Source organism: Poecilia reticulata, linkage group LG9, assembly GCF_000633615.1.
Source record: "Poecilia reticulata strain Guanapo linkage group LG9, Guppy_female_1.0+MT, whole genome shotgun sequence".
In the NCBI taxonomy this organism is placed as follows: domain Eukaryota; kingdom Metazoa; phylum Chordata; class Actinopteri; order Cyprinodontiformes; family Poeciliidae; genus Poecilia; species Poecilia reticulata.
This window is the reverse complement of record NC_024339.1, coordinates 32,364,163-32,378,856: the sequence shown is the minus strand read 5'-3', so window position 1 is coordinate 32,378,856 and position 14,694 is coordinate 32,364,163. Positions and strand designations below refer to the sequence as shown.

Sequence of the window (14,694 nt, the reverse complement as noted above, 5' to 3'; positions counted from 1 at the left end):
TTAGTTGTTAGTTGTTCAGTTAGTTGTTAGTTGTTCAGTTAGTTGTTAGTTGTTCAGTTAGTTGTTCAGTTAGTTGCTCAGTTAGTTGTTAGTTGCTCAGTTAGTTGTTTAGTTGTTAGTTGCTCAGTTAGTTGTTCAGTTAGTTGTTAGTTGTTCTATTTCTTCTTTATATTTCTACTACCTGATTTCACAGATTTATTCTGTTCAGAGTTTGACCAAAAATTGTTTCCTGCCTTTGTTTTAGTTTATAAATTGCAGATTTTCATTAAAATAATTCTACTTACTGTAATGATTTTAATTTCACGGATTAAACCTATAAAGGTTTGTGTTGGTCAATTTCAGGATGTATAAACTAGCATGAAGTTTTCTTTTTATTTACAAAGTTGAAAGTTAATATCAGTAAACTTTAGACTCTAAAGTTTAGAGTCTTCACGAACAATAAATTATTGTAAGTCAGTGATTGCTTTGCTTTAAATCACTGGAAATTAGAGCTGAAAATGTCCAGAAACCTGAATATGTTGAGGCAAACTGGAGCTTTAACTGCTTCCTCTTGTAAATGTGAGTCATATTTTAAATCGGATCGATTTAAAATTCAGTTTGTTTGCTCCTCCGAAGAACGTCTGACACTTTAACAGGAATGTTAAATCTTATCAGAGTAACTGCTGGGTTGTGTTTGAGGGATGCAGAACGGATTCCTCCACCTCGCTGTGAAATATCGGCTGTCGGCTGAGGCTCTGCTCCCAACACACACCTGCAGACGACTCGCATTCCTGCGAAGCCCAACAGGAGAGAGGGAAGAGCTTCACCGCTAAATCCCTGCAGGAATGTGCAGAACGCCTTTTTTCTCAAAGGCAAAAAAAAAAACTAAAGTTTCATTAAAATCGACAAAAAAGAAAGCTAGGAATGTTTTCACCTTTTGCTGCTAAAGGGTAAATGTTTCAAGTGGTTCCTTTGGTTTTAGCTGTTGTCAATATAACGAGTTAAATCTTAGATGTTCGCCTGATGTGTAAAAGAAAAACGGCGCAGTGCTTTGCCATCAATTGCCACTAGGACAATAACAAGGTCAGGAAAACGCTTAAGAAATAAATGGTGAGGGAGAGGGAAGTAAGTTAGCTATGCTAGCTTGACTTTTACAACTTCAACATGTAGATGTGCTGCAGAATTTTGTGTTTCGGTTCAGTTAAAAAATAAGTTGTAAGTCAATAATTTCTTTGTGAAAAGTTATTTGTAAGTTGATTTTGTCTTTTTTCCAGGGCACTGAGATATTTCCACTAGAAACTAAACCAAACTACTTGGTAACATTTAGTATTTTTGCGTTGTGGCTGCATTTAGGAGTTGATATTTCCTATAAATGTTGTTTGGTGATCTGAGGCGATCACCGCGTGGTGTTGGTTTAGAAATCCAGCTGCCTGGTGATTCAATGCGACCAGAAAACCCAGAGAAGTGACGTTTCCATCCTTAAACTCTGAGGCGGTTTTGTTCCTGCGGCTGCGACGGCTCCCCATGGCACCATTCAGCCACTTTGCTGAGTGAGTTTGTGTTGCTGCTGCAGGGTTGTAATGATGTGTGCCGGACTCTAAACGGGATAATTGTTTGGCTTGCTGTTGCTGACAGCCGCCTCTGTCCAGCTGATGAATTGATGAAGCTCCGGGTTGTTGGAATCTGACTGACGCTTTGTGTTTTAATCGCTTCGTGGTTCGGATCTGAAACGGACTCCTAACTCCACCAAATGAGCCAAAATGTGTGTGTAGGGAAAGATTAATGTCCGTTTGGAGCCCAGTTGGTCAAAATGCCGTGTCTTCAAAGTTAAGGAATCAGCATTGGAAGACACGCCGTCCTCTGATTGGTTAGCTGCTGCGGCCTGACGGCTCACTCACTCAATCCAAACACTTATTTCAGTCTGGAAACACAAACGTACCTCGTTGAAGCTCTTTTACCTTTAGTTTTTCCTTTATAATGGGAGCAACTGATCAGCATCTTTAATATTACCTGAACTTTGACCCCAAACCCCCGAGGAGGTAGACAGGAACAGAGAAGAGAGCGATGTCTCTGCGCAGATTTTTGACTCATTTAAAGCAGAGTGGCAAAAGCAAATGAGGTGGATTAGCTAAAAAATGTATTTGCATAATAACCCCGATTCTAATTTACCACAATTCAGAATTGATTTTGAAAAAATAAAACGAATCCGCCATCCTTCGGCCTCCATTTCGTAACAACGCAGAAACCACAAAACGAAAGAGGAATTCGACGGCTTTGTATCCGCAGGTGACATAAATATGTGACGTTTATCCAACACACTGATGGATTAAACAGGTTTTTTGTGTTTTTTCACTAAATAACTGCAGAAACTGTAAAATGGCTGAATGGGAATAGCATGGTCTGCAGAAAGGTGGCGCTCTCTCTCCATCCAAGCATGGATTTAAAATTTAATAAAAATGACAGCTTAATGTCTCCTTTTGTCAAACCAGACTGAAGCAGATCTATAGATTAAACATAAATAAGATGTTTGCACTAAAAGAAATAGGAATACAAGTAATATATTGTGTTTTTGCAGTGTATAATTGAATCATGTGATGATAAAAGTTTGCAGAAATCTCCAACAACTGATCGTTTCTGCTGCTCAGACATTGATTTGATAAATTATTTTGAATTCATAAAGTTACACATCATGTGAAACTTTTCACCTTCTGTAGTTTCACAGTTTGGCTGGTAGAAATTAAAGGAAAATGTTTGATGCAGACCGACGGGAAGCGACCAATGTAGTCTTTATTTTACTGCTCTTTACTTTCCAACGCTGTAAAGACGAAGCTCAACGCCTTAAATTTTAGTTTCTGATTTCTGCCCGACTCTTCATACTTGCAGTCGGTGAAGTTCTGGTGACCTCATGCCATGTTCTGCTCATATACGACCTTATCTGGAGAACCGCAGCTGGTTTAGATGTCAAACACAGAAATCGTCTGGAAAACAGAAGAAATTTATTCTGTTTTCTCTTGGTTTTGTTCTCCCCCGACAATAAACCGCATAAAAGCAGACTGCTTGATTAGGTCACACACTGCTCCTAAGTGAACCAAAGTCTGCTTTTTGTGACCATCTCTGAGTAAAGCACTGAGACGTTCCCTTTTTTCCAGCCTGCTTCGTGGTGTTCAGCATTAAGCTGCCGCGTTTGGCTGCAGCTTTTGGCCCAGAACTGCGACTTCCTGCAGAATCGCAGCTGTTCGTTCCAGATTTAAAGAGATTCTCTGTGCTTCGTTTAAAGTTATCCAGTTGTTTTCTGATGAGGGCTTCCTGTTTGACGTTCTGCAGCGAGACGCGCTGATCAAACGCAGACTTTTATTTTAATGTTTTTGCATGTAATTAGGCATGCAGGCAGAGGCAGGAAATGCCAGCCTGCATGTGTCTCACTCGCGCTGTGGGGACAAAATCAGCGAAGTTAAAGAATGACTAGATTTTGGAAAGGTTGCTCTGGGAAATAAAAGTTTCAAACATGATAATCTTTTCTCGTCTTTGGGCCACCAACCCATCCATCCATCCATTTTCCTGCACCCTGGTCCCTCAGTGGGGTCGGGAGGGTTGCTGCTGCCTCTCCAGCTAACGTACCGGGTGAGAGGCGGGGTCACCCTGGACAGGTCGCCAGTCTGTCGCAGGGCAACACAGAGACACACAGGACACACAACCATGCACACACACACTCACACCTAGAGGCAATTTGGAGAGGCCAATTAACCTGACAGTCATGATTTTGGACTGTGGGAGGAAACCGGAGTACCCGGAGAAAACCCACCATGTACAAGGAGAACATGGAGACTCCATGCAGAAAGACCGGGGCCGGGAATCGAACCCAGAACCTTCTTGCTGCAAGGCAACAGCTCTACCAACTGCACCACTGTGCAGCCCCGCCACCAACCCACCCAAGCATTTTCTCTTACTTTACCTGGGTGTGTATTTCACCAACTTAATAATGTCTGGACTTCTTTTACTGCAGCAGGAAAGATTATTTCAAGCATTTAGAAACACCCATCCGTGCTGAAGTCCAAACTCGGTGAAGTGTGTTCAGTTCAAACAGGAGATTAAGGCGCTTTCACACCTGGCAGTCCAGAAAACTCGGTTTCATTTGGGACTGTAGTCCACTTCCTCAGGGTTCATGCAGATTTCAACAACTAAAATTTGTTGTTGAAAACGTTTTAGTTTAAGGGGCAGTATTATGTATTTTACAGCACAATAAAGTAACAATGTTACCTTCAGTTGTTATAAGAATGCTGTATATATTGAATTTGACTTTTAGGTTTAAAGTCTTGAAATTGGGGCTCTGTCTCTTTAAGAAGCTCCTGCTCTTTGAAGGCACTGCAGCAGATTTAAATATTTCCGTTTTAAAGTCTCGTATAAATACTTAGAAGAAATAAGAACCCTGAATTTATTCTGTGGCTGATGTTAAAAAGCTTTTATGGGCTTTAAACTTCAACATTAAACGCAGCCAGAGCAAAATAAACAAACGTCTGCTTGTATATTTTCACCTTGAGGATCAACCTGGAACCGAAGCGACGTAACAGAAGGAAGGAGAAACATCTGAGCTGCTGAAGTTTTTAAACAGCAGCTGTTAAAAAAATGCTCCTTGCTGCCACATCCAGGGAAAACTTGGACGTTTTCCTGAGATCTGATGTTCAGCACATGTTTGGGAAGTGTAGAAGTGGCTGAGAAACGTTTGAGCGGTTCCTGTGTGGGCCGACTCGGTGACAGGAGGGGAAAACGTGCAATGAAGCGACTGCGACCAGTTAGTGTGTGGTTTCAGCTTCAAAACCAGGAAAATCCTGGACCGAACACACGGAGAGCAGCTGATGGTTAACTACAGTTGATCACTTTGTCTTGAGTTTTGTTATTTTTACTGTGAAATGATGATTTGTAGAAAACATTTATTTTCCTTTATGCACTGTAAAAGGTCTGAAGTTCTGCAAAAACACAATTTTACCAATTAATTCTAGTGCAAATATCTTAAGTTCACTTAAAATAAGACAAAACTAACTTACAAGTGACTTTTCAGCAAGATATAAGAACTTTTTAGGTAAATAATTCCTTAATATTGATGAAAAGTGATGGATTATCTAAATAATCTGCCAATGGAACAAGAACTACTTTCCCAATTTATTGAATTATTTGCTTCTTTTTCTTGCTGAAAAGTTACTTCTAGGTTAGTTTTGTCTTATTTCAAGTGTATTAAGATATTAGCAATAGAAATTAAAACAAAACTACTTGGTAAGATTTTGCAGTGACTTGAAAACTAAGTTGAAACTAATTTTTCTTGTTTGAAGTCAGTGATTCCTAAATGTTGATGAAAAAGAACCAGTTCTATTGGCAGATATAACAAGATATTTTCCACATGCTACAAGTGAAAAAATAACTTTTTCATCAACATTTATGAATTGTTGACATAAAATAAGATTCTACATCTTGCTGGAAAGTTGCCTATAAGTGAGTTTTGTCAGATTTCAAGGCAACTAAGACGTTTGCACTGGAAACCAGAAATGCTCAGCTCGAGTTTTTGCAGTGTAGATTTATTTAGGTGGGGGTTTTGTTGTCGAGTTCCTTAAATACTTGCAGAGTTTAGTCACTCTGGTGGAGCTCTGTTTGGGGAAAGTTTACCGGCAGCAGCTTCAGGAAGCCTCCCGTCTTGAGCAAACATTCAGGATTCAGGCAGAGAAACTTTAAAGGCCGGAAAACGCCGTAAACTCGGCGAAACGCTTTTTATTTGGCTCATTTAATGCTGGATTTCGCTCTTAAAGTGGGAACGGAGCATCGATGAGAAAGTGTTCTGGCAGACCGAGAGCAGAGCAGCTGTTTGTGACTGCAGGAGGCCTCCAGTCGTCCCCCGGTGATGAGGTCATCGCTCAGCTGTTGCAGGGCTCTCTTGGTACCGACACGACGACCCCCCCCCCCTTCCCCGTTAACGTCAGCGCTGGTGCCACATGCAGCCGACACCAGACTGTGACTCTGCAGCCTCACAGCGGATCATTCATGCACCAAAACAAACAGAAGAACACGGTTTTGTTCTTTAAAGGGCCGGGCTGCAGGAAACACAGCGAGGCCTTTGTCTGAGAGGAGAGAAACGGCTTAGAATCAGGATATTCAAATTATTTAAACTGAATCTATTCAGTTTTAATTAACTTTATTGAAGTAAGTGTGAAACGAGGATTTATCACCGTCTCTAAAGTCCTTTTCCTGCTAAGTTGTTGAATAAATAGACATATGAGCTCAGAAACGGATATTTTCACACCAACCATCAGATTGATGTAAACTGAACTCCTGGTCATTCATGGAGCTTCTTTTGAAATGCGGACGCTGACATTAGCGTTAACGGCTGCTACATGTGTAGCATTGAGATGCTATTTTAGGCTTGAATAGCTTCACTGATTTGCTAACTGCTTTTAGCACAACTTGAACATGACAACAGTTTTTTTCCAGCGTCCATTGGATCAGTTTATGAAGCATAAATTAACTCCCATTGAGCCGAGACAAACGGCTTCATCGTCCATCACTGCTAGTGGATGCCGTTTGTGCGTCAGGCATGTTGGGATGAATTCCTGAAGTTTTAGAAGGAGCAGGAGCTTCTTAAAGAGACAGAGGCCCAATTTCAAGGTGTTAAATTATAAACTCACATTTTGTCTAAGTCATATTTAGTATATGCAGCATTTTATAACAACCGAAGGTCATTTGAATATTCTATAAAATGCCGTTATGTGCCTGGAAAATATGTAAAACTGCACCTGTTAAAGATGAACAATTTGCTGATTTCAGAACTAAAGAACATTTAATTTTCCTTTAGACATGTTGTCTTGCCATGCATATATTTGAATGATTAATTTTGTTGAAACTATACCTTTAAACTTTCCTCTAAACATTTGATGGTGCACCTGGTCCTGAATCGGGCCGATCCTAAACCAGAGCGTAAAGTTTGACATGTACATTAGCTGATCTGTTTGTGTGGAGAACAGACTGTTATTGTGGAGAGCTCCCCTCCCCTGCGCCAAAGAGCCGGACTCTTATTTGGGAAGGGAAGCAGAGGCGCGCCGGATTGGGCGAAGCAGCCGTCCAATGGTGCTGCAGAGCAGCGCTGCGCTGACTTCACTCCAACTTATTTTCCTCCTCTTGTGGAGAGAGGAATGAGAAGGGAAGCGGCCTGCTCTGGGCTCTGTCTGCTGACTGAACCAGAAGAATAGCGAGCGCGTTGTCGGTCTGAGGTGAGTGAAGCCGTAGCAGCGGGATTAAACCCCCATAATCCTCTGTTTCAGCCGAATGGGACGTCAGAAGCTGGGCGGACTGGGAGCACTGGGAGGAAGAGCGGGGATGTTTACTTCCAGCCTGTGTTTTCTTTAGTTGGTGAGAGTTCCAGGCATACCAAGAACAAGACGCCGTACTTAGTCGTGTTGAAGGCAGCGGCCCGGAAAGCTGGCCGTGTTGGAGCTTGAACTTTGCTCTGATTGATCCGTCTTCGCTGTTTGCGCTCGCCGCTGGTCGTCTTGCCTGGATGAGCTGAAATGTTGACGGTGGGATGGATTTTGGACCAGAACATGTTGACTCTGTAAACAAGCTGCTGAGCTGCGCTACCTGTTGGGTTTTCTCCGTCAGACCTGCATAGTTCTGAGCCGAGTTTAAGCAGACTGATCCCGACGCGTTCGCAGCACAGATGGAGACGTGTTTGTACTTGCAGGCAGTTTATGGTGATTGTTGTTGGCCAGATACAGTTTTTACAATCGCAGCTCTCTACTTGTGTCAGGGTGCTTCAGAACATTGTGAAAATATTTACATGTTTGCTGCTGTTGTTGCTCTCATGAGTAATTTCATACCATGTACTGTTGAATTATGAAGGTAAATCACCACAAAAGTGGTCAAATTTCCTTTAAAAGTTAGTTTAGGATGATATTTTAGGAGTTTACATAAATTATGGCAGATTAGTTCCCTTATTTAAACCAAGTTAACTCTGACTGACCCGTCTGGTGGATGGTATTTATTGGTATATTATTTATTCTGAGGATTACTCTGGAACTTTCCATAAAAATATTAATATGTAAAGATGGATTCTTCTTAAAATCAGGACTGTAATATAACAGAATGTCTTCAGTCAGAGGCTTCATCAGTTATGCTGTAATACAGACATCTACAGGACACCATCAGCATCTACAACTCAGAAGATTGTAAAATAAATAATAATATTTAACTTGGGGATTAATAAAGTGTTTTTGAATTGGAGAACAGTATTTTTTTCTTGCATTAAATTTAAAGAATATTTTGAAATGACTTGTTAAATGTCAAAGTAAGTTCAAAAAGTTTCCCTAGTGGTGGGAAATGAAGTCTGGCGGCGGAAACGTCTGGCTGTAGAAACGTCTGGCTGTAGAAACGTCTGGCTGTAGAAACGTCTGGCTGTAGAAACGTCTGGCTGTGGAAACGTCTGGCTGTGGAAACGTCTGGCTGCGGAAACGTCTGGCTGTGGAAACGTCTGGCTGTAGAAACGTCTGGCTGTGGAAACGTCTGGCTGNGGAAACGTCTGGCTGCGGAAACGTCTGGCTGCGGAAACGTCTGGCGGCGGAAACGTCTGGCTGTAGAAACGTCTCATTTTCAGCTTTGAAAACGTTTAGCGCACTTTGCTTCCCTCAGATTAAGTTTTTCTGGATAAATTCCAAATCTCTAATTTACTTGGCTGATTTGTAAACTTTCAGTTGGATAAAGTTCAACAGCTGAAATTTTATCGACTGTTGAGAATTATTCAAGTATTAAATAAAATAAAACACAGACAACAAGATAATAATCAATGTCTGAGGGAATTATAGAACGTAAATTATAATATCAAAATTAAATTGGTCCTCAAGTTTTGTTGTCTTCAGGTGCAGATAAAATTTGAGTTGAAGTTAGCGCCTTAGCATTAGCTTCAGCTAAATACCATGTTGATGTGGCGCTTTAGCGTTAGCTTCAGCTAAATATTGTGTTGGTGTGAAATTTTAACATCAGTGGAACTATTGTTTATTGGCGTTTTAGGGTTAGCGAAACTAACTTTTTCTGCTGCTAAAATGTTAAGGTTGAGCTTTCTTTAAATGATTTTGAGAAAAGCTGAAACGTGTCCCTGTCATCTCTTCCAGAAAGAGCACAAACATGCCCGGGCGCCGGAGATGAGAAGGACTCCTACTACGTGGAAACTCCTTACGGTTACCAGTTAGACCTGGATTTCCTCAAATATGTCGACGACATCGAGAGGGGCAACACCATTAAGAAGCTGAGCATCCAGAGGAAACCCAAAGCCGCCAGACCTCTGGCAACGCCTCGGGGCAGCACTGCGGGGGGCGGCGCGCGGCCTGAATGGACCTCCACGGACTCCCTGTCCTCCTCCAACAGCGACGGCAAGCAGTCTCCGGTCTTTTTCACCTCACGGCACCCGGACGCCGCTGCGTTGACCCCCACGCTCCCCAGGGCGACCGGTGACGTCCCTTTGGGTCAGTCCTACCTGGCTGAGCAGAAGCAGCTTCTCCCGCCCCCCTCCCCCAGGTTTGCTCCTCGTCACAACCCCCAAGTGGAAAAGACGCTCATGGAGACCCGCCGTCGTCTCGAGCAGGAGCGTCTGCTCGTCCAAGCACACAACGAGCCTCTGATTCCCCGCCGTCGCCTCGCCAGCTTTGGTGGAATGGGCTCCAGCAGCTCCCTGTCGTCTTACTCGAGTTCAGTCGCGACGAGCCAGATCTCCCCCAGCACCCACCAGCCTCTACCCATCAACGGCCTTTCTAATGGGGAGTATAACCCCTACCACTCGCAGTCCAGAGGCAGCTCCATCCGCCACAGCCCCATGAGCTCAGGCGTCGCCACGCCGGTGACCAACGTCAGCCCGTTGCACCTGCAGCAGATCCGAGAGCAGATGGTCGTGGCCCTCAAGAGGCTAAAAGAGCTGGAGGAGCAGGTGAAATCCATTCCTATCCTGCAGGTGAAGATCGCCGTCCTGCAGGAGGAGAAACGACAGCTGGCCGCTCAGAGTAAAACCCAAGGGCTCGGTGGCTTCCGCAAGCGTTCCTACAGTGTGGGCAGTGCTGACCAAATGGAGAACTCCGGATCCATCCAGAAGGAGACGGAGCTGCGCATCATCGAGCCCGAGGCGCAGGAGCAGAGCGCCCAGCGGCTGGAGGAGTTCAGGCGACTTGCTGCTGAGGTCCAGGCTCTGGAGAAGACGACCAAGGAGAATAACGTTGCTGAAGTTCAGCCGCAAAACCTGCAAAAACGAGTCCTCCAGAAGTCAATCGGTGTAGTTACAGAAGAAAACATGAACAATCTTTCGGGTTCGCTAAGCAAACCACAAAAAGACGGTCGTCTCCGGGATGTGGGGGTGGTGACGGAGCGGCTAGAGACGCGGAGCGCCGGAGTTGTTGTGACGGAGGCCATGCTGGGCGTGACCAGTGAAGCAGACAAGGAGATCGAGCTTCAACAGCAAACCATCGAAGCTCTGAAGGAGAAGATCTACCGCCTGGAGGTCCAGCTCAAAGAAACCACCCATGAGATGGAGATGGGGAAGCTCAAACTGGAGCTCCAAGCCGCCGGAGGGTCGAGCAAGAAGAAGGCCGACAAGGGGCTGATGGTGAGGCCGGAGACGTACAACGCCTCGGTGGAAGCCAAAGTCCAGATGCGCAGCCAGGGAGTGGGCGAGCATCTGGAGTTCAGCCTGCAGACCCAGACGGTGGGAGTGTCCTGCCAGCCCAGCGCGCACAGCACTGCCACCGGACCCGACCTCCCGATGGACCAGTGGGTGGTGCATCAACGGGTGGAGGTGAGCGACCAATGCGTGGGGAGACGGGTGGAGACGAGGCACCGGCAGGTTGGCATGGAGCCGAGTATTTCTGAAGCGGGAGTAAACACTGAGGAGTCATTGGACGGACCGGGCTTCTGCAGAACCGCAGTGGAGCCGATCAAGCAGTCCAGATCAGTCGGCTGCGGGGATTGCTCGGTGGACGTCAACGTCACTCCTGTGAAGACGTTTGTGTCGCGAGGAACCGACCCGGATGTTGTCGGTACGATGGACTCTGCCGTTATGGCTGCTCCCGATTCGGCGTCACAGCAGACTGGTACCGACACAGAATACGAGAGCAGGTCCACAAACACGAGAACGGCCGAGGTGACGGACTCGTCCACGGACATGGAGCGGAGCAGCTGCGACAAGCAGACCAACACGGCGCCGCCCGAGACGAGGACCGTGGCTGCTGGGGAGGGGCTTGTCAAAGACGCCCCGACGACGGCAAAGACGCGGTCCGTCGCTGTTGGAACCACCAGCGACGTCGGGTCGCTTCCCAGCAAACCAAACCCGACCAGAACCAAAGAGTGTGGAGTCGGCCCGGTTAGCATCCACGACAATTTCCTGATTGGGTTAAAAACCAGAAACATCGCATGTGGTCCTTCTCAGCCTCCCGACTCAGCCCCAAGCAAAGAGGAGAAGACCGAAGCCGCCGCTGCAGCGCCGCCACCAGGTGGCGTCGGACTGGACCACTACATAGAGAGGGTGCAGAAGCTGCTGCAGGAGCAGCAGATGCTGCTCGCGGAGAACTACAGCGAGCTGGCGGACGCGTTCGGCCAGCCACAGTCCCAGTTCGGGTCCATCAGCAGCCAGCTGGTCAGCACGCTGTCATCCATCAACACGGTGATGAAGTACGGCAGCGCGGAGAACATCCTGGCGCTGCACTCGGACTCCTGCAGAGGTGAGGATGTTTCACATTCTCCTGACTTCAGTTTCCAAACACAGCATTCCTCTCCCTCCGAGGGCAACATGTGGCTCGGCTTATGATTGGCTGACAGTCATACCAGGCAATTAAGGCATAGTTTCAAGGGCAGACAACTGAAAACACACACACACACACACACACACACACACACAAAATGTGACTTAACAGGCCTGGTGAAGCTCTAAATATATCTCAGAACAATAAAACATTTACAGGCTGACAGGATTCTTTCCTATCAGTGTTTTAGTTCCATAAATGCAGAAATAAATAAATATGCTTCATATTAAAGTTATACATAAATAAATAAATGTGGCTGAATATTTTCTACCACAGTGATTTGTGTAACGTTCATTAGAACCTCAAATATCTTTGTGTTTTATTGGGATTTCTTTCCTGTCACCATAACAAATTTTGCTGGATGATATTTCGTCGCAGAAAAAACTGCAATAAGTAAAAATATCACCATTTTGAACTAATAATAAACTAATTAATAACGGCGACATTAATGCAAGTCCACCCCCTCAAAGATAAACATTTTTTTAATTTCTTCAGAACATTTAACTCTGGAATTGGAAAATATTTGAAATATCCAAAATAAATGACCAAAACAACTGAAACAACAATAATTAAACTCTATTATGAGTCTGGTAACTAAATCTAAACCATCTAGCTTAGACAGGGAAAACAGGCAAAAGAGGCATGTAGTGCGAACTACTTCATTCTGGGTCCAGTGTTTGCAGCGTTTCTCAAAATGGCCGCTTTTGAACAATTCAGTTTATTTTGGATATTTAAAATATCTTCCAGTTCCAGAGTTAAATGTTCATTAGACTTTAAAGTTTATTGATCTTTGAGAATGAGTTTCTGCATTTTTATTGTTATGTCATTACCGTTATCAGGGTTTCCCCCAGTGTTATAAGTCTGGCTCAGGCTGTTTTATTTTATTTTATTTTTTCCACACCAGTATAGCAAAGAGCTACATTTATATATAATAAAACATCAGTAATCTTGGTAGATAATTATCTATTCAAAAAGATGACTGCAGAAAGACTCATTTTATTGAATCCACTGCTGTTATTTCTTTTGTTGTCAACTTTTAACATTATTTTCAGAAGCCAGAAACCCGGTGGGGTAACTGGTGAAGGGGTAACAGAGGCCTCTACCGCCAGGCTTAGCAGGATTTTCTGCATTATTTTACTTCAAAATGGTCTCTAATCAACAATTTTACTGTTTATTGCAATAACTTCTGGGAGAATTTATAATCCAGCGAAAGTGACGGGCCTCGATTTGAGTCACGTTTGTGGAAAATGATCTGATTTGGGTTTCATTCGGCTGCTGTGTGAACGTTTCCTGGCCCGTAAAGTCTCTGTATGAAGGCGCTCTCTCTACCGCCAGCTGAAGAACCCGTTAACGACGCGATCTGATCCCGCTCGGCCGACTTGTTTGGGTTTTTTCCTCTCCTCCATATTTGGCTTGCAGACCTTTCCTCTCCAGAATAATAATCTTCCCAATGTGAATGTTTGCGCAGCGAGGAGCCAACATGACATGAAGTGTTCTGGTCGTGTTCAGACGAGGCCTAAAGATAATCCTGATTGGATCAGACAGACCAAAGTTATCCCTGACCCTAAAAAAAAATGCAGCGGGGTTTTGGACCAGACCTAGCGCTGAGCTCACTGCTGCAGGCGGCCGGCGGCGGCGGCGCTGCACCAATCGCTCTCCTGTTTGTTTTGTGTTTTTTTTTCTGTGGGCCGCCCCGCCTTGGCTAACACCTCCCTATTGATGCTGGTTCATGGCTCTCTGTGCGTTACGTAACGACCACTCCTGACCGGGTTCTGCAGCTTCTGTGGAGCTCTGAGTGACTGACCCGTTCCCTCCGAAGGAAATAAGTTCACCAGATTTAACAGCTCTGGAGTAAAAAAGCTGTAATTCCAACCGTTTTATTAACTGCTGCTGTTAACAACTGCATTAAATAATAAAATGCAATCAGTTTTATTTAGTTTTTTCTGGATGTTTTTTTATTATAAAAATCATCCAGAATTTGGTAGAAAAGAGAAACAATAAATCATCAAATGGAAATTATTGAGCTAGTTTTGTCAGGCGATTAAATGCTGTTTATATTTGTTTTGCATGTGATTCTGTTTTTAATCTTCCTCTGTGTTCAGCTGCAACATCTGAGCGATTAAAAACAAAAACAAGATGTTTTCATCGTTAGCCTGGATCAGTTTTTAAAGTTTCTGTCTGCCGTCAGACCGCAGCCTGATGCTGCCGCTACCAGACGCTGAGGCTGCAGAGCGTCCTGAAAACTCACCGCAGCAGATCAGCGCCGCGGAGCAGAAGAGCCGCATGGACCTGCAGATGTCTACGGCGCTGCACGGTACAGAACCGTCTGTCCGTCCACCCACCCATCCATTCCTCCATAAATAAATAAATGTATCTATTAATTAATGGTTATTAACGGCGCCCTCTGGAGGTTTGAGGCTAAACCTGATCCATTTAAATCTGATAATCAGCCAATCAGAGCAGGGAATCTTCTCCCTCAGGTCGTCATGCAGCTTCTCCACCAGCTGGTGTGTGTGTGTGTGTGTGTGTGTGTGTGTGTGTGTGTGTGTGTGTGTGTGTGTGTGTGTGTTTTATCGGTCAGATAGTTTTTGTTCCTGGAGGCTCAGATTATAACTGCTGTAATCTGTAATCTAATCTCACCTCACTGTAATCTGAAGATAAACGGCAGACAAAAGATGAGGAAGAACAAACATCACCTGCTCACACTTACACCTGTCAAAACACGGCAAACGAGTCCAATGACGCGCGCACACACACACACACTCTTGGTTCATGTTGTAACTTGATGCTCCACACTTGCAGCCTCTGCTGATCCCTGTCAGCAGAAAAGAGGAAAAACACAAGAGATTATCTCCTCTCTCTCTGTTTCTCTCTCTCTCCATCTTTCTGTCATCTTTTTCTC

The 14,694-nt window shown here is 44.5% G+C and overlaps 1 protein-coding gene across 2 annotated transcripts in view; it reads left to right on the top strand.

Annotated features, from left to right (window-relative positions):
- Positions 1-14,694, top strand: part of kank1a (KN motif and ankyrin repeat domains 1a) — a 50,532-nt gene that overhangs the window by 29,467 nt on the left and 6,371 nt on the right. For both annotated transcript variants that reach the window (XM_008419382.2, XM_008419384.1), the window contains exons 3-4: positions 9,123-11,711; positions 13,981-14,106. In XM_008419382.2, coding sequence (XP_008417604.1) covers positions 9,123-11,711; positions 13,981-14,106 — 2,715 coding nt within the window. The remainder of the gene's footprint in view (positions 1-9,122; positions 11,712-13,980; positions 14,107-14,694) is intronic.